This window comes from Sorex araneus, chromosome 11 (genome assembly GCF_027595985.1).
Source record: "Sorex araneus isolate mSorAra2 chromosome 11, mSorAra2.pri, whole genome shotgun sequence".
Taxonomy (NCBI): Eukaryota; Metazoa; Chordata; class Mammalia; order Eulipotyphla; family Soricidae; genus Sorex; species Sorex araneus.
The window spans coordinates 12,523,826-12,548,061 of record NC_073312.1 but is presented as its reverse complement, the minus strand read 5'-3'; the positions used below and the strand labels follow the sequence as shown (position 1 = coordinate 12,548,061).

The window sequence follows — 24,236 nt, the reverse complement described above, 5'->3', positions numbered from 1 at the left end:
CTCACATGCTAGAATCATCTGGTCAAGATCACCACCAGGATGTAGTATCCAGGAGGAAAACCTCAGATTCTAGAAAAATGATCCTAGAATAATTCAATGGGCACGTCTGTCTGGTCCAATCTATCTGATTCCTGCCTAGAAACGCAAACACTAACCAGGAAATGGTTTTACTTCTGGAACAAATGGGGAATACAGGCTGACGGGGCAGAAGAAACAGGCTTTTACCCGCCACTCTATCCGGCCACATCTCAAGACCGTAACATAAACTAAATGTGTATACATATATATATATATTTAGGAAAAAATATATTCTAAAATATATATATATACATATATATATATATATATATATATATATATATTCCTTCCTGGAATTATTCTAGCCCAGGACTGTGTGTTCTTTTGCACTCCCCAGATAAACTAGTCATTTAAAGGGTAATTCTATTCTCAAGGCTTTAACTTCCATTCCAGGACCACGCCCAAGGCATGCATAATACATACCTGTGCCAATCACCACACACACACACACACACACACACACACACACACACACACACACACCACAGCGTTCCTTATGACAGAATTTGCCACTTCTGACCTGTGCCACATCTTTTTCTTTGGTTGGGGCGGGGGGTGGAGTGGGGCGGGGCGCTGCAGTGCTCAGGGCTTACTCCTGGCTCTGTGCTCAGGGATCACTCCCGGTGGTGGCCAGGGGACTACATGGGGTGCCGCCGGGGTGCCTGACTGTTATCTCTCCAGCACCCCGAGCCGCAGCGTTAGGAAGGCGTTAGGAGGGCTGGCTAGCCAGACTCCTGAAAGCAACCACCCGTTTGCCAAATCACCTTTCCAACAGTCCGCTGTCCCTTGTGGCCAGTCCTTGGGAGAGCGGGGCATGCCTCCACAATCCGCAGGGGGCACCGGGGCCCCCTCCTCACACCTGGCACTGCACATCCTCGCGGGGGCCCGCGTGCGGGTCAGAGAGGAAGAGCAGGCAGGGAGGCGGGGTGGGCTGGGCGGACGGACCCGCGGCAACACACGCTGGACAGGCCAGCACCGCCCCAAGAGAGCCGCGGGCAGGTTCCCGGGGAAGTCGGGGCTGCCTGCGAACCCCAGGCCGGCCGGCCGGCCAGGGATCACCCCCGCGGCGGGAGGCCGAGCCTGGCCGCCCCATCCAACCCGTGCGCCCGCGCGCAGGCCCCGCGATCGATCAGTTACCTTTCTCCTTCACCATGGCAACCCGCTGGTCCGGCGCGCGCCGCGCTCAGTCCCGGGGGGCTCCTCCAAGCTCCACGGCGGGGCAGGGGCAGGGGCAGCACCCACTCGTCCGGCCGCCGGCTGCTTTTCTAAAAGCCCGCCCCCAGCTGGGAGCCCGCACGCCCGCCGGTGCCCGCCCCGCCGCCGCCGCCGCCGCCGCGCCCCGCGCGCTCCAGGGACTCTGCCCTGCGCCCCGCCGCGCGCGCTCCAGCTGCCGCCGCCCGACAAATGCAGAATTCCGCGCTCCTAAGCTCGGGGCACCGCCACCGCCACCGCGCATTCCTCACGCTCGGACCCCCGGAGGCTGGGCCCCGGCCAGGGTGGGGCGCGGTGGGGGGGGGGAGGTGGGACCCCTCCCGCAGCCTGATGGTGACTGGCAGGAAAAGGGCGGGCAGCGGCGAGGGGCAGGAGGAGCTGGGGACTTCTGGAAGTAAAGGAGTCAACCGCTCGCTGATTACTTTCCTATTAGACCGGTGCTCTCGATTCTTATTACAGCTGCTTTCAGGCTAATTAAATAACGTCAGTTTTAGAAGAAGAAGAAAAACGGGCCGAGAAATGCCAAGTGCTTCTGGAGACTCCACTAAGGAGAAGTCAATCATGGATTAGGCTGATGCCACCTGGGGGAGGCAGGGACCCAATCAAGGACAGAGGAGGGAGTGGATGCACCCTGCCAGGGAAAGTGGGATCTTCCAGGACCCAACTGCAATAGCCCGGCCCAAATTCAGGATCAAAATAAAATCCAATTTATCCAGTGAGGTAGGACTCTGCATTCCACTTTCTCCCTGTTTCCAGTTTTTTTTTTTGGGGGGGCGGGGGAGGGGGCGATGCACAGGGCTTACTCCTGGCTCTGCACTCAGGAATCACTCCTGGTGGTGCTCGGGGGAGTATATGGGGTGCTGGGGATCGAACCCAGGTCGACCGTGTGCAAGGCAAATGCCCTATTCACTGTACTGACACTCCAGCCCCTCCAGTTTTCTAAACAAGAGATCTGTGTGTGTGAGGCACATACCAGGGCCACAGCTTCGGGAGCAGAAGTCACTAGGCCACGCGGAGCCTGACCCTCACCTGACCCTAATGCATCAACTCCAGAGGAGGATTCTGACCTCTGATCTTTGACCTCTGCCCCGAGCCTCCCAGGTCTGGCTCCTGGGTGCAGAAGGCAGGCTGGTTCTCAAAGCCCATCCTGGCCCCATGGGCCATTTCAGCACCTGTCTCCCGAATGCAGACGGCGGGGTCCCTAAGACATGTCCCACACAGCCGCCTTGCGGGAGAAGCATGGTCAGCACCCAGAAGACAGACGCCACCGTGCCCGGGAGAGCGGCAGATGGGCCGCACAGCCTCTGAGCACAGCGCCCGGCCAGCCTGCCGGGTTTGCGGCAAACGCTGCAACCTGTTGGGACCGAGCGCGCCAGCGGGACGGAGAGGAAGGACTTGGGGTGTCTGGTGGGGCCAGGCTGGTTTTCTCAGGGGAACGGTAGCGGGTGCCCAGCAGCTGTGACACTCCTACAGCTGTGACTCAGGCCTTCCTATTAATAGCCGGGCTGCCTGCGGCTGCAGTCGGGGCTGAGTCCCCTCCAGCCCCTGCCTCCTCTCTTCCTCTCTTAGCCTCTTCCGTGACACACGTCGCCCACGCTGCTCCCTGCAGCCCCCCCCCGCCCCCCGGCCCCCATCATCAGGTTTTTCCTAAGTCAGCAGCCAGCAGGAGTCTATGCACTCCAGAGGCTGTACCGGGCTTCCCTAACTGCTAACAGGAGCCCGACTGAGAGAAGGTGGGTGGGGATGGGGTGGGGGGGGGGTTCGGTCTCAGGAGCAGGGCATTAAGGCTGGGAAGGTCTGTCCACTCTCCTCTCCGCCCCCCAGCACCGCGGAGGCCGAAGGTGACGCTGACAGACAGCATTTCCCCGCCCCGCCCCCCTCCCCCGGTGTGGGGTTGCAGGTCTAGCAGATGAATCCATGCTATTACATCGCTGCATAAACACATCAGCACTTCGCCAAGCTTTTCATGTTATTCAGCTAAAACTAAGAGAACCTGCCGCTTCCCCACCCCGCCTCCCCCCTTCTCTCCATTCTTCACAGAAATACAACTCAGTAAACATTCCACCTCTAGACCGGACCCAATCGTTCATTCCTAAGCATGCCCCTTCTGGAATCTAAGCAGATTCCCGGGTACTAAACTGAAACGGCTCGACTTTGTCTTTCACTCGGGATGGCAATGTTCTTTGATCCCGAGGCTGGAGAGGAATAACCGTGTGGGGTGCCCAGTTCCAGCTCTGCCCCCGCCCGCCCCCGCGCTCCGGGGCAGATCCTGCCTTAGCCTGGCTCTCTCCCAGCGCGGAGACAGGCCGCTCAGAGAGGAAAATACTACGCAGTGTTTCGGAGAGATTCCCCCACCTCCTGTTTTCCATGGAAAGAATTTTCCTGTACCACAGTCAGAGTGAATGAGTCACCCGTGCTGAGTCGCAAAATAACCGTCATGTGTCCCCAGTCCCCCGAACAATCGGACACAGCTACTTTGGGATAAAAGCTTCCCCTCTACGCTTTTAAGATAACCAAAGCGGGCATTACTGAAGGTATTTTTGGAATGTGGCAGAGTAAAACCAAATTATGTTTGACTCCTTGCCTCAGGGTCAAATAGTTAAGAGCTTGGGAACAGAGGCAAATCCTAGGTATTTTCTACTTGATAGCTAAAGCCAGAGGCAGGCAAAAAAAAAAAAAAGCCTTAAAAAAAAAAAGAGTACTGTTCACAAAACAGCAGGACTTTTCATTCTTATTTCTAGAGATGAATGCCAAAGACTTCATGTCCATCTCTGTTCACTCCAGTGAGATAAGACTTTCCATGACACATGCACCAGCCCCTGGTTTCACTTGTTTTATTTACCCAAACAGACTGAGTGCAGCTTTATTTACTTTTAAAGAGAGAGAGAGAGAGAGAGAGAGAGAGAGAGAGAGAGAGAGAGAGAGAGAGAGAGAGAGAGAGAGAGAGAGAGAGAAAGCAAGCTAGCAGAGCAAGTGTTGCCTGGAAATGAAGAAGGACAGAAACCATTTGGTTGGAGAGAAAGTTTTGGGAGCACACAGCCATCCTGGCAGGAATTCCAGCCTGTGCATCCTTTCCGAAGAAGCCACGCCAATGTGGAGGGAAACGTTATGGAAAACGGCAGAGCCGGGAAGGAGCACTCCAGCAGGCTCACTGGCTCTGCAGCTGCCACGGTGATCTCAGCCCCCTCCCCCCCAGCCTGGGGACCCAGGTTTCCGGGAATCACCGCACCTCCTCCAACGCTTTGGCACTTACAGGCAAAAAAAAAAAAAAAATAACCCCCTGAAAATCCTCCCTAGTGGAATTCAGCTGACAGAAAACTCAAGAATGAGTTCCTTATTTTCCTTTGCTGATGACGGACAGGGGAGAGTGGCCGGTGCTGGGCGTCAGACCCAAATCTTGATCACTCAAGGCGTGGGCCCTAACGTGGAGCTCCATCCCGGGCCTCTTCCTTGCCTCCCCGCATTCAAACCTTTGCATCTCCCTGCAGCCCGTTCTGGAGCAGCTACCGTATGTCTGCTAGTGAGGCGCAGTGTGAAGGCAGGGGTGAGAAACCCCAGCTCTGGGGTGGCTTGTCCTCTGGGGGGGGGCAGATGCAGGCACACTAACATGCTCGGTGAGTGTAGGGAGGTGCTGAGGCAGAAGTAGGGTGCAGGGGTGCAGGTAGGACTGAGCCAAAGGGGAGACAGAGGCTTCCTCCTGCTGGGAGGAGGGAAAGAGAAGCAAGAGTTACGGTGCGGTGCAGAGAAAGGCGGGAAAGATCATTCCGAGTTTGGGGTGGTATGAGGGGCAGGAAGCAGTTCACTCGCCCCAGGCAACAAACAGGCCAAGGTTCAAGCTAGATGGGGGTGGTGCATGGTGGGGAGGGCTTGGAATGCCACCTTAAGGTGGGTGGTCGAGGAGCTGGAGAGATAGAACAACATGTGTGAGTGTGTGTGTGTGTGGAGGGGGTTACCTGCCTTGCGAGTGCCCAACCCAGATTGGACCCCTGGTACCCCATACGGTCCCCAAGCTCTGCCAGGAGTGATCCATGAATGCAAGAGCAGGAGTAAGCCCTGAGCACTGCAGGGGGGGTCCACAAACAAAACAAACAAATAAACAACAACAAAAATAAAAAAAGGAAAAGAAAAAGAAAGCAGTGAGAGAGTTAAAGTTCCCCACCTGAACTTGTTTCCTATTATTGTAGGGAGGTGGGGTGAGATGGTGGGCCACACCCAGGCGGGGGTGGGGGGTGTGGTCTATGTCTTACCAGAGAAAGAATCAAGAAACAGGGTCAGCCACATGCAGGCCCAGTGCCTTGTCCCCTGAGAGAATCTCTCCAGCCCCTGAACTACCTCTGCCCAAATGAGGTTCCAATGGCCTGTGCTGCTTCCACAGCCTTCCGTGGGTGACTTTCCCCCAGGTGGCCTCTCTCAACACTGGGGGCGTTGGCATGTGCCAGTCCTCTGTTTGGACCTGTCTATTCGCTTATTTAAAGACTTCTGCTGGGACAGAAGTGCCTTCTGCAGTAAATGGATTCATGGGCACAGAAAGGCGCTGAGGGGCACGAAGGAAGGCAAGGATGGTCCCAAGGCTTCCTCGCTTCGCCGGAGCTGAGGGGAGGCCTCCAGCAGGAATGCTGCGGGGAGGGGCCTGTTTTCAACGCAGCCCCCCTGGGCCCGACCTTGGTGTGTGGATTCAGGGTCCTTGGGGTGTTGGGGCTCGAGCCTTAGCTGGTTCTGTGAGTGACCGAGGACCAGAGAGGCCTGTGTGCTAGGTGAGAGAACAAGAGACCTACAGACCCGGCCTGAGGCCACATGCCACGGCAGACCCTGTTCTCTGGGGGTGCCACCAGCCTCCCCTCAGGCCCCTCCAAGGTGGCCTTGCGAAAAGGGCTCAGAAGTTTCCTAGTCAGACACAACTTCTTAAATGTCGGAGCCCCCTGGAACCAAATTCTGAGCTCCACTGAGGAGGCCTAGGGTCCTTCCCACAGACTCTCAGAGAATCGGTGCCCAGCCAAGTTTGCCCCCCGGGCATATAAAGTAGAACCGCTTCTCATTTGTATCCTGAAGCCCCTCCACCCCCCACCCCCCACAGTCCACTTAGAAGTCATTTCTGAGTTTGGGCCAAAGGGCTATCTTTCCGTTTATGAAAATGGTGGACATGCAGTCTGGGTAAAGGCCCAAAGGACTCAAGTACATGCTTTGAATGAGGGAGCACTGTAGCACTGTCATCCTGTTGTTCATCGAATTGCTCGAGCGGGCACCAGTAATGTCTTTATTGTGAGAGTTGTTGTTACTGATTTTGGCATATTGAATACGCCATAGGCAGCTTGCCAGGCTCTGTTATGCAGGCGGGATACTCTCGATAGCTTGCTGGGCTCTCTGAGAGGGATGGAGAAATTGAACCCAGGTCGGCTTCGTGCAAGGCAAACACCCTACCCGCTGTGCTATTGATTAAACCTGGGAGTACCAGGTTTAATTCCTGGAGCCACATGGTCCCTCAGCACTGCTGGGCCCTCCCCTCCCCAATAAAAGAAAGTGACAAAAATAATACTGTATCATCAAAATTTCCTATAAGTAACCCACTGTAGATATAAACCAGGAGTGAGCGGGATGAACCAAGCTATTGTCTATAAGTATATCACAACCTTTAACCAGAGTTCGGGGGAATTCTTTTCCCTGCTTCGTTTAAAAAACAGTGGTTTACACAATTGTTCACAGTACATTTGTTACGAGCACCCAATGTTCCAACACCAATGCCCTCACCATTGTCCCCATTTTCCCAACCAACTTCCCCAACGCCCCCATCATCTCCCTCCCTGCCCACCAAGCCTGCTCCCTTACCAGGCACAAAGTAATTTATTTTATATTGCTTGTTACAATTAAATGGCTCATGGAATGATAAAAAAAAATCCTTCATTAAAGAAAATCTTTGAAACTTGTTTATCTTAGCACGGGTCCATTAAGTCCTCGTCTGGGGGTTTACCAAGCTGTTGTTGCTGGTTGAGACTTCTGCCTTATTGTTTTTATTTACTGAACTTCATTAGCTTCTACATGACATCCCCATCTCACTCCATCTAATTTGGTGTGCTCTGACTGGCATGTCAGCATGTCAGTATCATAGAATTTGGAGGCGTCACACGCTCCAGAAAACCCAGGATAATTAAGTTGATAGGAGCAATAGCACAGAGGTGGGGCATTCACCTTTCACGCGGCCGACCCGTGTTCAATTCCTCTGCCCCTCTTAGAGAGCCCAGCAAGCTACCGAGAGTATCGCGCCCGCACAGCAGAGCCTGGCAAGCTCCCCGTGGCGTATTGGATATGCCCAAAACAGTAACAATAAGTCTCACAATGAGAGACGTTACTGGTGCCTGCTTGAACAAACTGATGAACAACGGGATGACAGTGACAGTGACAGTGATGGTGGCAGTTGTGGGGAGTGACTGTGGCTGTCGGGGCCTCTGCAGGGCAGGGCGTTTGCCCTTCCCTGGTCTTAGGGTGCCCTAGAGTTTTCAGCCACATGAACAGTGTACCCATAAATTTTTGCGGGGCTGGAGTGATAGTACAACGGGGAGTGTCTTGCACGCGGCCGACCCAGGTTCGATTCCCAGCATCCCATATGGTCCCCTGAGCACTGCCAGGGGTGATTCCTGAGTGCAGAGCCAGGAGTAACTCCTGAGCATCGCCGGGTTTGACCCAAAAAGCAAACAAAAAAAAATTTGCAGCTTGCTTGATCTCTTCTGAGATTTAATCATGAGTCTGCAAGGCTGGGCCATTGGACGAACTTACATGGTGGTAGCGGCTATGGGATGTGGGTGTAGCTACTAGGGCTTCGAGGTAGAGTGATGGGGGGTAGGTGGAAGCATCCCCCACTCTGAGAAGACCAGGAGGTCTTTATTTTTTCTGTTTGTGGTGCTGGTTCTTGAACTCATGCGTGCAAGGCATGTGCCTTATCACCGAGCCACATCCCCAGCTGTCAAAGGACCTTTTAATAATAAAGGGAATTTCATGAATATTTTTCAGCTCAATTTCAGGTACATGAGAAATTCAAAAGAAGTACAGGAATAGCTTTGAATCATGTTGGAAAAGGTCATTTCTTAACAGTTGCTATTAGCTTTATCTTTTTAATATTTTGTTGTAGTTTAGGCTAGAGCCACAATGGTCCTAGTGTTCATGGTTTTGCAAAGGGGACTGCACCTTCATCCTTGATATTTTCTAAGTATAAATATAGCCAAGAGGATTTAAAAAAAACAAAGAGGCCCACTTTCTAACATGTAGTATTCAAATGCTTTCTCTGGCAACGCCAACTTCTTCCCTGGGACTTACTGCCACCAAGGCTCGGCATTCGACTGTGTAACAATAGAGGGTTTAGATGTTTGTTTTAGCCACATATTGTGGGCTCTCTGAGGGAAGGAATCACGTTTGATTATCTGTCTTCACTTGGTGACAAGCATGACGTCAGAATACATTATTTGACAAATACTAGAGAATAAATAGAACTAGCTTGCCACGGAAAGTCAAAATGCTAGATAAATACTCTCTCTTTTTTTTTAATAGTCAAATAGACTGCTTGGAAACTAAATAAATTACACATGAATTCCAACTATTAATACATATCAACCATTTGAGTGAGAGCTAAGAAGTTTTGCCAAGATGTGAACCAACCATGCCAGTGGAAAGAAGCCAGCTGAGAAGGAAGTGAAGGGCGGTCACTTTTCAAAGTCCCCCTCATGCCCACCTGTGCCTCCACAGACGCACATACATGCCAGGCAGTGTTCTGGTCTCCTTATATTGCACACGCATGCACATTCCCACACTTGCCTGCGAGTCCCCCTGCCCCCCGCCACACACACACTCACATACATACACACACACACTCACACAGAGCTTTTCACCAAGCTACACTAAATGAATGGCAACTTCCTTGGCATTTTTCAAGTGGTCTGGCACAACGGCAAGGCTCTCTTTGGCCCTTCCCGTGTCAGCTGATCTTCCCGCCTAATACTTTGGCCTTCACTACAGTGTTCTTCGTCAACTTTGGCTTTTGTTATAACGCTCTCAAACGTCTTTGGATGGGTCCTACTAGGTGAACCGCATCATCACCGTGGCCTGCTGGGCTCACCCTTGGCTGGACAGGGAAGAATACAGTGTAGACAGACCCACATGTGGAACAAGTCTCTGGAAAACTGATTCAGTCATTCACCCTCTAGTCACGCTCCAGGAACAGGACTCCTGTGGCTTACAACTGACACAGGGTGAAGAGAACTCTGGAAGTGAGAGTCACCGAATTTTGCAAAGGCTTTCAAATCCTACCTGGGCCTTAGCTCATTTGGCCTTGCAGCTCTAATCATGCCCTGATCCACCCCGTCCCCAGAAAACCACCTCTCGCTCACTCTCCTTGGACCGTTCAGTCGTTCTCAGAGGGAGAGGCTAAATAAAGCCATTGCCGCATCTGCTTTCACAAGACAGACGTCATTGTCACCCAACACAAGTCTCGGCAAGTTCCTCTAGTTATTAGGACCAAGGGAGAAGGTGCGGGCAGCTCGTGCTCCGGTTTGTGAAGACACACAACTTGCACAAAACATGAGGCTTTCATCCCCTGCATGCCTCCGGACACAGCTGACTTGGAAAGTCTACTGGCCCGAGGTCACACACTTATTTTGAAGTGGGTGAAAAGTTCTGGGATCTGATCTACGGGCTGTGGGGATGGGGTGGGGGCACTATTCCATTCTACCCCACCCGCCTCATACGCACGGGATAAAACACAGCCCGAAGGTGAAGCCCAGCTCCGCGCAGGCCGAGGAACCCTGGCACATTAGTTCCTGCTCTGGGTTTGAGCAGCCTCGTTGGTGAGACTAACAATACAGATATGGCCAGTTCCACGGCTCCACACAGTCACAAGGGGCCTTGAGCTCCCCGGCTGTGAGAAGGGAGTGCCATTTCATTTCCTGCTTGGCTGCCGCCATGTTCAACACTGTGACTGTCTTCTCTGTGAGCTTTATTTTAATTATTTATTTAACTTTGCTTTTTGGGTCACATTCAGAGATGCACAGGGGTTATTCCTGGCTCTGCACTCCGGAATTACTGTTGGTGGTGGTTAGGGGGGCCCTATGGGATGCTGGGAATCGAACCCGGGTGGGCCGTATGCAAGGCAAACGCCCTCCCTGATGTACTATGGCTCCAGCCCTCTCTGTGAGCTTTATGCATGAAGCCTGATGGGGCAAGGGAGTAGGAAGGTCTGGACCATGTGTCCGTCAGCCATTCCTGGGGCCCTCCACATGGGGTTTGCGGCACTCCATGGACACGGAATCCCAGTGGAGCCGGGAGTCACGGGGGATCTCAGGGAGGTAAAGCACAGGCTGGTAAGTGTGGCCCATGTGCCAAAGGCAGGGTACGGAGAGGTGAGCAGGGCAGCGCTGGTGTTCTGGGAAACCCAGCCCGTGAGTGCTGGATTCATCCTCCCATGGAAGAGAGGTGTGACCATGATGCTCGGGTCTCAGAAACAGGAATGGTGGCATTCCGGAGACTTGGCAGAAGAGTTCAATGCCCTGGCACCTACCTGCATTCCTAACAATACCGCGTAATAGGCTCACGATAGGGACAATGCACATTCATCCTTGTTAAAGTTGCTTTATTTAGTTATTTAGGACAATGCTGAACAGCACATGCAAATACTGGGACAAGCTGAGAAAAAGCTCATGGACTAATAATTTAAAAAAAGTTTTAATATTTCAGTGCTTTTATGACCCCTTTTCCACTTGCACAATGAACAGGGAGCCCCACACCTCCCATCTGTCCCAGGCCCTGCACATAAGCCAAGAGGGAAGGGGAGGAGAGTGCTCAGTGCCCAGATAGTGAATAACGAGGGACAGTAGTTCTGGTTCCTGTTTACTTTCTTGAAGCAATACACCTCAAAATAAGACAGAATTCTGCAAGATTCTAGTTGGTTTTTTTGGAAGGGGTGTGGGGGGGATACACCCAGCAGTGCTCAGGAATTACTGCTGGCTCTGTTCTCAGGGATCATTCTGGGTGGGCTCATGGGACCATATGGGGTGTCAGGAATTGAACCAGGAAGAACTGGCCTTGGCCATTCATTCCAAGGGTCTTGGCTTTGTCAATGGGAGATGGAAGCCACGGAAGACTTCCTTCATCTGATTGCCATCTGCCCAGATCCTACTGGCTGGTGACAAGAGAGGCGAGTAGAGTGACACTCAGCCGCGGATGCTGAATATTCCACAAAATAAGGAACCGGGCTCCAGAATGAGAGTGACCCTCACAGAGCGGAATTAAAGCAAGATTACAGAAATAAGGGAGGACTGAGAGAGTAGCCTGAATAATAAATGAAACAGCAACCAGAACAGACATGGATAAAATACAGCTTCCAAGCACAGAGAGGATTTGAGATGATCTCAGGGAATCCAAAATAAAGAACCTAAATCAATGAGAGAAAAACCAACTGAAGTAGAAGAAAGAAAATGTAAAATAAGTATGCCCCGGAAGCAGGGAACCGCAGAATTTCCCTGAACTGAAGGTAAGTTTGAACGTGCAGCTCTGAAGAGTCTAGATTCAAGATGGGCAAAAAATGTGATGCAGAAATGCTAGCTCCAAGACCGAAGAAACCTAACACTGACCAAAATAGAAAGACGCAGGCACACCTCAGGCTTCCTCACGGCCATGTGGATGCAGAGAAGACAGTGAGGTGAAACCTGGAAGTCTTCAAGGGAAGGGTGTTTCCCGAAAATATTACACCCAGCTAGTGCTACTCACGCAGGCAGGCAACAGGCACGCCCCAGAAACACAAAGGGGCTTGGGGCACAGCACTGTGGACCCTTACTGGGAACTCAGTTTGACCACAATATCCAGCCCATGAAGATAGGGGTCAGGGAGAACTCAGGAGCCCACAGCACATGGCAAGGGAGCCGAGGTGAGGGCCGGGAAATGTGAAACTCTCCCCAGGCACTGGCTCATGGGTACCGGAGAGAGACGGGGATATTTTGAGCCAAGATGGCAAAGGACAAACTAAAGACACTATCATAACTGAACAAGATGAGGGAACAGCACGGAGTCTCGCTATCTTGTGTTTCTCCAACAGGATGAGGGTACCTTCACCAGCCAGTTCAAGATTCCCATGGGAACATCTCCTAGGAGCATCTGGAAGCACCGTCACCTAGTCAATTCCTCTTTGCTTCATGATTATGCAACATCTCCTTGCTGGTCTCCTAGCTGACCCCCAGTTCCTGGAATGGGTAAGGCTCCATGGAGCACACACACCTCCAGGATTCTTAAGGAATGGGAGTTCAATGGCATTCACCCACCTTGGCCGGTCCTCTTCCCTCCCAGCTAACTCTCCCTCTTCTCTCCCTGGTCTAGCACTATACGGAGCAGGCACTGAGCTAAATGAGGTCTCACCCTGGCCCTGGTTGCCTGAATCATCTGCAGATGTGGGATGGTGTTTTAGGGAAGCCAGTACGCCTTGGCCAGGCACCCACAGTACATTCTTTCATGAAAAAGAAGAACTCAGGGCTGGAGCAATAGTACAGCAGGTAGGGCGTTTGCCTTGCACGTGGCCGACCTGGGTTCAATCCCTGGCATCCTATATAGTTCTCCCAAGCATTGCAAGGAGTAAGTGCTGTGTGTAGAGCCAGGAATAACCCCTGAGCATTGATGGGTGTGGCCCCAAAAGTGGGGAAAAAAAGAATAAAGAAAAAAAGAAAGAAAGAGAAAGAAAGAAAGAAAGAAAGAAAGAAAGAAAGAAAGAAAGAAAAAACAAAGAAAGAAAGAAAGAAAGAAAGAAAGAAAGAAAAGAAAGAAAGAAAGAAAGAAAGAAAGAAAGAAAGAAAGAAAGAAAGAAAGAAAGAAAGAAAGAAAGAAAGGAAGAAAGAAAGAAAGAGAAAGGATCGGAAAAAAGGAAGGAACTCTGTCAGTGAGGTTTTCCCTACTGGGACTCTGAACTAAGACTCACAGAGAAAAGTCACAGTCAGTGGCAGGTCGCCGTCATGAAAGATCAAGGTCAGACCCGGGCGGGCTTGGCAGAGACTCAGCAGCAGAGGAAGCCAAGCGGGCAGGAGGAAAGCAGGGCACAGCCCTCCACTCAGCTGCAGGCCCTGGAGCAGCCCGAAGCCCTGGGTGCCTCCTGGGGCCCGGCGGGCCAGTGTTTCCCGGGTCGCTAGGAGACCTCCCTGTCCTGACCCTGGTACATCAAGCACCCTCTTTCTTGAGCTTCCCGAGAGAGTCTCCGGAGACCAGCGGGCCCTCCTGGCTTTTCTCAGCCAGCCAGGCTGGCAGCTGGATGCAAGGGTCTGAGGATGTGCTTAGCCCCCCTGCAGCGTCGGGGGCTACAGGAAACCCCCCCAGTGATGCTCCCAGCCTCTGGGGCTACACCTGACAGTGCTCAGGGCCTCCAGACAGTGTCTGGTGACTCTCTGGGCACTGCAGTGGTGCTGGGAATGAAGGGGATGGTCACAAGAAGGCAAGAGCCTTACCCCCGGGGCTATCCCACCACTCCCACATTCTTCCCTCTCCTGACTTCCGGCGTTCTCCTCTCCAGGCCAAGGCTGGTTCTGGAAACGTGACAATGAGTGATTTAATGTGTCTGCAAGCAATTTTCAGCAATTCCAGTAGGGCATGTGTTAGAGTAATATCCTAGTTTGTCCTGGGTTATGCCTGACGCATGTTCTGGAATCTTCTCCTAAAGTTCCTGATCAACTGAACTTTGTTCATCTTAGGAACCATTTGAAAAAGGATGTTTCATTAGTGTCACAGCTATACTAGTGTTTCTTAGAGCACCCGGCGAATAAAAAACAAAAAAACTTGCCCGCAAATACTACTCACAGGATCTGCTTTTTTTTTTTTTAAAGTGGGGGGAGGGAGTTTAATACAATGAGGAACCCAAATTACCCACATTTTTTTTCCAGAAAAGAGAAAAGAAAAAATTGTCTTGTTTCCTTTAACTTAATCTTTGACTTTACATTCCAGAGACAGACTCTAAAGAGAATACCTTGAAGAGATCAAATGGAGTCATCAGAAGAAATGTTCTTTACCTCAAGAGAATCAACAATTACTTGGATATTTTATTACACAGACAAAATAGAAGCTGCACACACACAGCAGAACAGTGATTTTTTATTTAAAATATGTAAATAAGTCTGAGTCTCCTGATTAGCTCTGATAATGGGTCTGGATGAACAATGGCTCAGAAATATACATATCCCCAGATGCCTTTTAAGCCTTCGATTATGTTTTATAGTGAAAGGTAGGAGTTAGGACATTAATCAAGCTCTTCAGAGTGAATCATTTTTACAGTGATACCCTGTTGTGTTTACATAGAATGTGCATGGGTGCTAATAAAATGTTAAATGTCATCATACTGCTATAATTCTACCCTAAATTGTCCTACTATACGCCATATGCCACACAGACTATATTTCTGAAGGAGGTTATAGGAGGTAACTTTTTCTTCCTCCCCATATGCCATATGCCATGCTGGCCATATTTCTGAAGGTTGGAGAAGGTAGCTTTCTTCTCTGCCTCCCCTCTCATCATTTGCCAGGAAAATAGAAAACACCATCAGTCAGTACTGGATTTGGGTGTTGTGGCTCAGGGTGATTCGAGAGAGAACAGGAAGGGGAACGTTTAGAAATGAAATTCTTCTTGGTTTGGGCTATGATTCTTACAATCCTCTCACCCCCATTCTGAACGAAGTGTGCTAAGCATATTGAATATTTATCAATAAGTCCCACTGGCTATTACATTTGCACATGGTAAAAAGCAAAGTTACAAAACCAGAAGGAAGACATAGCATCGCACAACTGAAAGCAAACTGGACAAAAGTCAGGGAAGCCGAGGAATGAAATCACAGCTGAATCATTCATTATGCTAACACTTTTATTTATTTATTTTTGGCTGAACAAGGCAGACATCCCTTCTCAAAAGTGTGTTTAAGAAGCCCCCCCAGGGGCTTACATTCAAGTTGCATAAGAACATCAGTATCTGTACTACAAACCATAATGCCCCAACATTTGTGTTATATAGAGAGAGACAAAGAAGAAAAGTGCCTGCCATAGAGGGAGGCTGGGGGTGGGGGTGATGGCAGAAGATACATGGGGGATATTGGTGGTGGGAAGTGTACACTGGTGGAAGGATGGGTGCTGGAACATTGTATGACTGAAACCGATCATGAAAGCCTTGCAACTGTATCTCATGGAGATTTAATAAAAAGTCACTGTCACTGTCACTGTCATCTCGTTGCTCATCGATTGTTCGAGCGGGCACCAGTAACATCTCTCATTGAGAGACTTATTGTTACTGTTTTTGGCATATCCAATAAAAAGTAGAATTAATTAATTAAAAAATTAAAATGAAGGAATACCATCTCCAAAAAAAATTAAAGAACATCAGTAATTCTAAAAAGAGGGAGGAAAGAATCAAATTCAGAGAAAACGCCTGAGAGAAGGGATGCTGGTTGGCATTCAGAAGACACAAAGGACACATGGGTCGGATGTGGCTCTCCCCAACCCAGGACGAGTGATAGGAAGCTGTTTGGGCGCAACATCTTTTCCCCAGCTGCTACAGAAGGAGAGTGGACTGCATCTCTCCCAGGACTTAAAGAAGCGAATCAAGACACAGACCAGACATGGCTACCTGTGTCCCCTTTAAGCTCTTCCAGCAGACCAGCTGACCCACGATCCGTGTGAGGTCCTGTTCAGCTCAAGTGCTGCTACAGAGATTAATCTCACCCAGTATTTCCATCCAATCAGCCCTGCTGCCGGCCTCAACAACCAGTCACTGACCGAGGGGTCAGTCCTGAGTGCAATAGTGCTGACTACCACATGACCTGTGAGTCAGACTCTTCCCTTTAAAGACCAGTCTGTCTTACCTGCCCTGCACCCCACTTTAGCTCCTGTTTTCCCTGGCCGTGGAGATTAGTCTTCATATATATTATATAAAACATAAAATATACTTATATACCACAAATGAATGCAGTCAGGAACAGTATGACAATAATAGCTGGAAATGATCACGTTGGAAAATGACTGAGTGTAAAAAGTATTTAAAGAGATATTCCTGATAACCTTTCAGCATCTGTATTGCAAACCACAATGCCAGAGAGAGAGAGAGAGAGAGAGAGAGAGAGAGAGAGAGAGAGAGAGAGAGATGAGAAGAAAAGCACCTGCCATAGAGGTGGGGCATGGGGGGTGGGAGGTGATGGGAGAGAAACTGCAGACACTGGTGTTGGGAAATGTACAGTGGTGGAGGTATGGTGTTGGAATACTGTATGACTAAAACCTAATTATGAATAGCTTTGTAAGGGTGTATCTCAAAGAAACTCAACTTAAAAATAAATAAAGAGCAGTCTGGCCCAAGGAAAAGGTAACAGATGAACGGATCCAGCTACTACTCGAAGCATTTGCGCGAGCTTTAGGAAAGAGTGAGATGAAGCAGAACTGGGAATTTTACCAAAAGTAGAGCCCTTGTGAAACACCACAAAATAATCTTGTGGTGTCAGAAATGACCTTACAAAATGACCCAGGTGGCAGTGGTGGGCAGACACGGAGAGGGCCGGCTTCTGGCAGTGGTGCTGACAATTTCCACCTCCCCACTGTGCCTGGGGAGCTCTTTGTGTCAGGAGGCCCCTTCTCTTCTCGCCCGGCCCAGAAGAGAGCCTCCCCGTGAGCTGGAAGCTTCTCTACACGATGAGTCAGAACCCCGATGACGTGCTCTGGTTCATTCCACTTGCTATATCCCTGACCCTAGAACTTGGGTGATGAGGAAAGATGACACAATAGCAACCAAACAAAACTTGACAGCCACATAGCAAGGACCCGCCGGAGGGAGAAAGGGCAGCTGACTCATGCAAGTAAAGACCTTCCCTCTCTCTACCCAGCAAGACTAAACCTTAAAGCAGTGTTTCTCCACTGGGGCTTAAAGAGCCCCGGTGGCGCCAACATAATCCAAGAGACCAAGAGGTAAAATTTAAGTAAATGGTGCTGTCACATTTCTACCGTGAAGACTTGATGCTAAGTGAAGGAAACCAGATACAAAAAAGCACCTCTTCTGTGACTCCTATGACATGAAATATCCAGGACAGTCAAATCTATTGAGACAGGAAGTAAGTACGATCAATAGTTGCCAGGGGCTGCCGACATTAATAACGGGAATGGCTGCTAATGGATACAGGTCTTTTTTTTTTAATGTAGGAGTACTGATATTTATTCAGCCACTTATTAAGCTGAAGCAGGCATGAACTCCGCATCACTTTATTAAAATTTTTTATTGGATATCCGTGACACAGACCATTACAAAGCTGTTCATGATTGATTTTCAGTCATACAATGATCCAACACCCATCCCTCCATCAGTGTACATTCCCCACCACCAGTGTCCCCATTTCCCTCCCACCGTCCCAACTCCACCCCAAGCATCCCTCTATTTTTGTTCGTTATGGTTTTCAATACAAGTACTAAGAGGTCATCATGTTTTTTCAGGGCACTCGGTATTTTTATCAGGATGGTAAGGCTGGAGTAGCCTTTTAACTAGTGACAGCTTTGTATGTGTGGATGTAACCGCTATGGCTTCCACAAGTACAGGGAGATGGGGGGGAGGTAGCTCATCCCAAGATACAGGGTGCTTCTGAGGGCGATTTAAATGCTCTGCATTAGAGAGTGGTGGATACACAACTTTGTGACCTTACTAAAACGAGGAACTGAACATGTTAGAGTGGTGTGGTTTTATAGCATGTGAATGATATTTTAATTGGAAAAAAGTATAGAGCACCTTCATTTTCCAAGCACTGTGTTATGCCCCTGAGAAAGAACATTAAAACCAGTTTCCTGTAAATATGAACCTTACTACCTGGTAAGAGACATATAGACAAGTACAAAGGTACCCAAAGGTGCAGATCACCCTCCACGAGTGTCCTTCATTCATCTTTTCTTTTTCTTTTTCTTTTTGGGTCACACCCAATACAGGGGTCACTCCTGGCTCTGCATTCAGGAATCACCCCAGGCAATGCTCAGGGGACCATATGGAATACCAGGTTGGCCACGTGCAAGGCAAAAGTCTTTCCCACTGTACTATATCTCTGGCCCATGGTCTTTTTTTTTATACCCTAATTTTAGGCATGTGGTTTACAATAGTGACTGATAGTATCAAGCACAGCGTTCCAACACCTCACTGTCCACCCATGCCCGACTGCCTAGCTCCCCACCCCAGTCCCACCCTGCTAACATTGGTCATCTCTTTTGCACAGGTCAGCAAGGAGGCTACCCTCACCTACGCTGCCCTCTCATTAAACCACAGACCTCAGGAGAATCCTCTTCCTCTCTGGACCACCCACTCTCAGCAAGGAGCCGAGGATGATGACTCTTCCCTTATGTCCCCTTGGACAGCTAGAATTCAGAGGCACAGTCCAGCCCATCTGGAACTCTGACACTGACATTTGGCATCAAGTCAGTTCTGAGTACGCAAAGGGTTTCTTCACTGAATTCTGGGTGTGGTGCCTTTCCATCCTAGCTAAGGGCACAGTCAGTCCTGCTGGCAGCCTCCACGGGCCTCCTGGGGACACAGCCTCTCCTCAGCTGGCTACCTGAGCACCCAGTGCACTCACCATCTCCATGAGTTTGCAGGAAGCACGCATCCCGCACCACGGGGCCAGTCGGGATCAGCAGCGACCCATGACAGCACACTGGCACCACCCCGGACCCCAGAACCATAAGGACCATGGGATGCTAAACTGGGGCTTCTGCACAGACACTCTCAGTAAGAATCGGATTATTTTAAAGCCAGGATAACAAATGCAAAGCTAAGCAGTACACTTAGAGAGCCTGCACCTTACCCTCTGACTTTAATTAAGATTCATTCGTAAGTACACATGATTAAAACTAATGGGGCATCTTGGTGTATTTAGCTACTCAAAGAAGTAAATTAGATGGGATCATTTCCTGTGGAAATAGTTACTTGTCCACTTTTCTGAGCCAAAATAAATAAAAACAAAGAAACAAACCCAGGCTGGATAAAACAGTAGAGAGAGAGAAATAGAGAGAAAAAGGTTCTTTCTTTTTACCCTCCTATCACTGGGATAATTTTCTTTCACTCAGATTTCAGGTAAGTCTTACCTGTCTTCCAGCTCAAATCCCTCGTCTTCCCTGACCATCCCGGGCCCAGCCTAGCCCTCCTCCCTCTGAAAGCCAATTGTCTTTATTACCAAACTATTTCTTTTGCTCCTATTTGGGCTGGGAAGAGAAGGGGGAGGGAGGGAGGGAGGGAGGGAGGGAGGGAGGGGAAATAAACCTTGAAAACCTCCTGATGCAAGAATATTTTCTTCTCTGACATTTCTACCTCACTTAGTCCTAATACCGTTAGTGCAGACACGAGAAGTGCTAAGACGGGGTCTGTGGGTGAATTATGTCCTTTATGTCCTAGCCCAGGGTTTTCCTCTAAGCCACAGGTATATATATATATATATATATATATATATATATATAGAGAGAGAGAGAGAGAGAGAGAGAGAGAGAGAGAGAGAGACAGACAGACAGACAGAGACAGAGACAGAGAGAGACAGAGACAGAGAGAGAGAAAGAGAGAGACAGACAGAGAGAGAGACAGAGACAGAAACAGACAGAGACAGAGAGGCCACTCTCACAGAGCCATGTCCAGCTCTGGGGGAGTCAGGGGCAGTGGAGTTCTGGGCTGAGTCAAGCTGCCCACGGGCCAGGAAGGCTGCCCTGGGCCACGGAGTAGCTGGGCCAGAGAGAGACCCGCAGTGAATGGGCCCGTTCACATATCTGATATGAAGTAGTATGTGTCGGGGGTACGGCCGGAAGGCAAGAGCCCACAAAAATAACTCTGGGAATGGAACAGGAAGCCACAAGACAAGGTGACAGGCTGATACCTGGGGATCAGAGGAAAATGCAGGAGAGGGCAGGACAGGGTGGAGCTCGCACACCTTGAGTCCAGCCAACCCTGGACCCATCTCTGGCACCACAGGGCCCCCCGGCATTGTCCAGTGCAGCCCTGTAGCCCAGGACTACTGGGGTCTGGGCGCTCCTTAGCACCACTGGGCTTGGGAGTCCCCACCCTCAAGCTACAACCACACACCCACACCCCAAATCTCTCTCTCTCCTTCTGTGCTTTCCCAAGACTTAGGAGAAACGGTCCCCATCTCTATCATATCCATCCGCAGTAGGATCTCAGTGGGGCTGCTCTGTTGCAGGACCCACACCCCACCCACAAGCCAAGTGGCCCCAGAGTCCAGGAGGAATGGCCGAGCAGCTACTAGTCTCTGTCAGGATTCGAGGCTGGAAGAGCAACCTGATGGTCGTGCTGGCCAGACCAGTCCCTCTCAGAGCTAAGGGGCAGTCGCCAGCACTGAGTCTCAGGTTTGCTGGTTGGTTTCCCCATGTGGCTCTCACTGCTACCAAGGAAACATAACAGAAAAGCTCCAGGCTCCTCACGCAAGGAAAACAAAGTCCTTTCTGGTCTTTAGTGTCCCACGGCCAAGGCCTTCCACTGTGACTTACATGTCTGACCTATGACATTTGGACCACAGTGGGGCAAACTGGGTATAGAGGGGAGATGAAAGCTATAGAATCAGAGAGTTGGACTACAGTGAGTTTGAAATAGCTTAATGATGCCTCAAGAATCAAACATTTATAATCCCTCCCGCACCCCTCCCCCCTGCCCCCCCCCACACACCAAATGAGGTTCCCAAGGTTCTGTGGTATTGGAGTCTGGTGGAAACCAAGTCAGGGGCATAAGGAAGATACCTGAAGCAGAGCAGTCAGCTGGCTTCTCTAGGAAAGGGAATTCCGAATTTACTTCGCTCCTGTCTCCAGCCCAGAACATTCTGCACCGGTATTTGTATTCAGCAGGTGACACAGTCACGGAATCCTTCCCAGGCATTCATAAGCCTAAGGTAAAGGTGTCGTCTCTTCTTGTTTGTGGGTCAAGAGATAAATGCCCCAGATATGTTCTTTCTCATGTACTACGTGAGGAAGCTCAGAAGGATGGAAAGAAACGAAGGTTCAAAGACTCACTGAGTCTGTACAACAGAGACAAGGAAGAGAGCCAGAGAGATAGCTTGGAATCTGTCAATTGGGGCAAAGGAATGTTTGCAAATTTCCCTGGCAAAGAATTCATTTTATGATATTCTTCCGATTTGAGTTGTTCAAGTATTTAACTGGCACGGCTGTTTGCCAATGGTAAGTGCGCCAAAGCTCAGCAGATCTCATGGTGGCCTGTCCATGGTGGGTATCCAGTGAGTATACTCACCATTTATCCGGTAAGTATAAACTCACGGAACTGAGGTCACAGAGCAGGATGGTTAAACCACAAACCAATCCGGGTCTAAACTGACCTCTTCCATTCCCCGCAATGGGGCTTTGAGCTGAGTTCCTAACTAAATATACCTCCCTTTTTAAAATTTTTTTAAATTTTATCACCATGTGGAAAGTTACAAAGTTCTCAGGTTTATGTCTCAGTTATACAGTATTCAAACACCATCCCTTCACCAGTGCCCATATTCCACGACCAAAATCCCCAGTATACCCCCCGCCCCCCACCCCAACTGTATAACTGATGAATTTTACTTCATTTTCTCTTTACCTTGATTACATTCCATATTTCAACACAAAACTCACTATTGTTGTGGGAGTTATACCCCCAAACAAGATAGCCCTACTAAGGAAGCATTTGATAATTAGTTTTCCATTAAAAGATTGTATGTTTTCAGGTTTTAGAAAAGGTTTTAGAAAAGGACTGGGTCGGATGTGTCCCAGTCCCGAATCCCGGAGCCGTGTTAGTTGCTGCTCAGTGTCACCAGGGCTCCATCTGGAGAAGGTGTGCTGGCTGCACCTCCTCCGTCCAGCTCCCCGGTGTTGCTAGCCCCAATTCGGGTCTGGTACCTCCCTTTTCTTATCTGTACACAGGGGTAAAAGTATTGCGGCAGTTATCAGAAATATTAAATTAGTAGAATTTACAGAGCACTTAGCCTAATGTTTGAGACACAGCAGGTCCACAGTGAATGACAGCTGTTCTGCAATAGTACTTTGGCCACAGTCAAGGACAGATACACGAGAAGGAACTATTTTATTTAATTAATTGGGAACCTTCATTTCAAAGGTCCACATCCAGAGGTGCTCAGGAGTTACTCCCGTCTCTGAACTTAGGGGTCCTGGCAGTACCTGGGGGACCTTATTCATGTCAGGGATTGAGTTGGTGACCTATAAGGCATCCCTGAACTATCTCTTCCACGTGTCGCAGCATTTTGATACGTCCTCCTGGATTATCATTGCTTGTCTTTATTTCCCAGCTTCTGGCTGATTCCTGTCCTGTTCTCAAGAAGGGGGAGCAGCTCCTTCCCCTGGTGGCTCCCTAGTGTTGCTTTGAGGCTCAAAAAGGAGAGAAACACGCAGAGATGCTTGGAAAAGAGCAGAGCTCCGAGAGCTCAGAGCAGGGTTGTACAGCAGACAACAACAGGAAGCTGCATCTTGAGGTCTCCGGGCAGCTGCAGGAGGCCTTCGCCAAACATCCTTGAGTGTCCTTCCAGGAGCTTCTCCTGAGCTGTCAGGGTGCCCATGCTGGCCTGCGTGCAGGGCACAACCTAGCTCCAAGCACTTGTTCTAAACAGGATGCTCTGAAAACCTAGGCCGGCTTCCTGCGAATCTATTACTTGGGCTCTTGTGTATTGTGCTGGGTCTGAACAGCACAAAACTGGCTCCTGTGGCTTCCTACCAGTGACAAATAACAGAGATCATTACCTTTTAAATAATGAACTATTTTTGTCATATTATTACTGCTAAAATGTAGCGTGTGCTTATGTATGCCATTATACCAGATACTTTTGGCATCCATGTTGTCATTTAATCATCATCACCAATGCTTAGGACTGAGCAAGCAGAAACTCTGGCCTTAAAACATACCTTCCTCTAAAATGCTGAAGTCCCTTTCTGATGCGTGGACCTAACTGGGGCTAGCAGTGAGGTCCGTTGAGGTGGAGCACTGCAGCCTCCTCTTTGATGAGCCTCATATCTCTCCGGTACTGTGTGGGAGGTTGACTAGATGTCCTGAATCATTTCAGGACTTTTGCCTATTGGGTCGTCCCTGGGGCTGAAGTTGGCTCCATCCCAGAAGGTGAGGAATTGCTCCATGAGGGTGAAGTGGATGGGCCAAGAGTTATAGGACAGCGGGTAAGGTGCTTGCCTTGCATAGGGCCAAGCCAGGTTCAATCTCCCAGCATCTTATATGGTTCCCAAGCCCTGCAAGGAGTGACTCCTGAGCACAGCCAGGCGTGGCCTAAAGCCAAACCCAAAATGATGGAGAGGTATTGCCGGGCCAGAGATGACTCAGGGGGCTGGAGCACAGGCTTTGCATGCTGGAGGCATGCGTTGGATTCCAGGTACTGCACAGTGCCATGGACGGTGCTTTACCCCTCAGCACAGAACTGGAAGTATTCCCTGAGCACTGTTGCATGTGGCCCCCAAACAAACAAACAAATAAACAAACAAACAATAAATAGGCAGTGGTATTCCATTTTCAAGACTGAGCTGCCAACACATTGATTTGAAGTAACTAAAGTGGTTTATATTTAGGGGCCCATGAAATATTAGTCCAGGACTCCATGTAACCCCAGAGAGGGATATGGGCCTATAATAATCACACCAGGCATGCATTCTTCTGCCTGTCTTACAAATGGAGAAATGATGACTGATTTCCCAAACACCCGTAACCAGAAGTTCAGGGGTTCAGTCTTTAATGTCTAATCCCAAAGCTACACATTGGACTAGTCCTCTAGGTGTCTTTTCTTTCTTTCTTTTTTTTTTTTAATGCATTGTAGCACTGTGGTCTGGTTGTTCATTTATTTGTTTGAGCAGGCACCAGTAATGTCTCCATTGTGAGACTTATTCTGTTTTTGGCATATCGAATATGTCACGGGTAGCTTGTCAGGCTCTGCCGTGCGGGTCGGATACTCT

At 49.7% G+C, this 24,236-nt stretch overlaps 1 protein-coding gene across 3 annotated transcripts in view; it reads right to left on the bottom strand.

The window, feature by feature from the left end:
- The window catches only part of ABLIM1 (actin binding LIM protein 1), a 302,737-nt gene that overhangs the window by 160,717 nt on the left and 117,784 nt on the right, over window positions 1-24,236 (bottom strand). The window contains exon 1 of one of the 3 annotated variants that reach the window (XM_055119609.1): window positions 1,216-1,411. The exons of the other annotated variants lie outside the window; for them this stretch is intronic. Coding sequence (XP_054975584.1) covers window positions 1,216-1,231 — 16 coding nt within the window. The 5' untranslated portion in view covers window positions 1,232-1,411. Of the gene's footprint in view, window positions 1-1,215; window positions 1,412-24,236 lie in introns of those variants that run through there. 3 annotated transcript variants of the gene reach the window in all.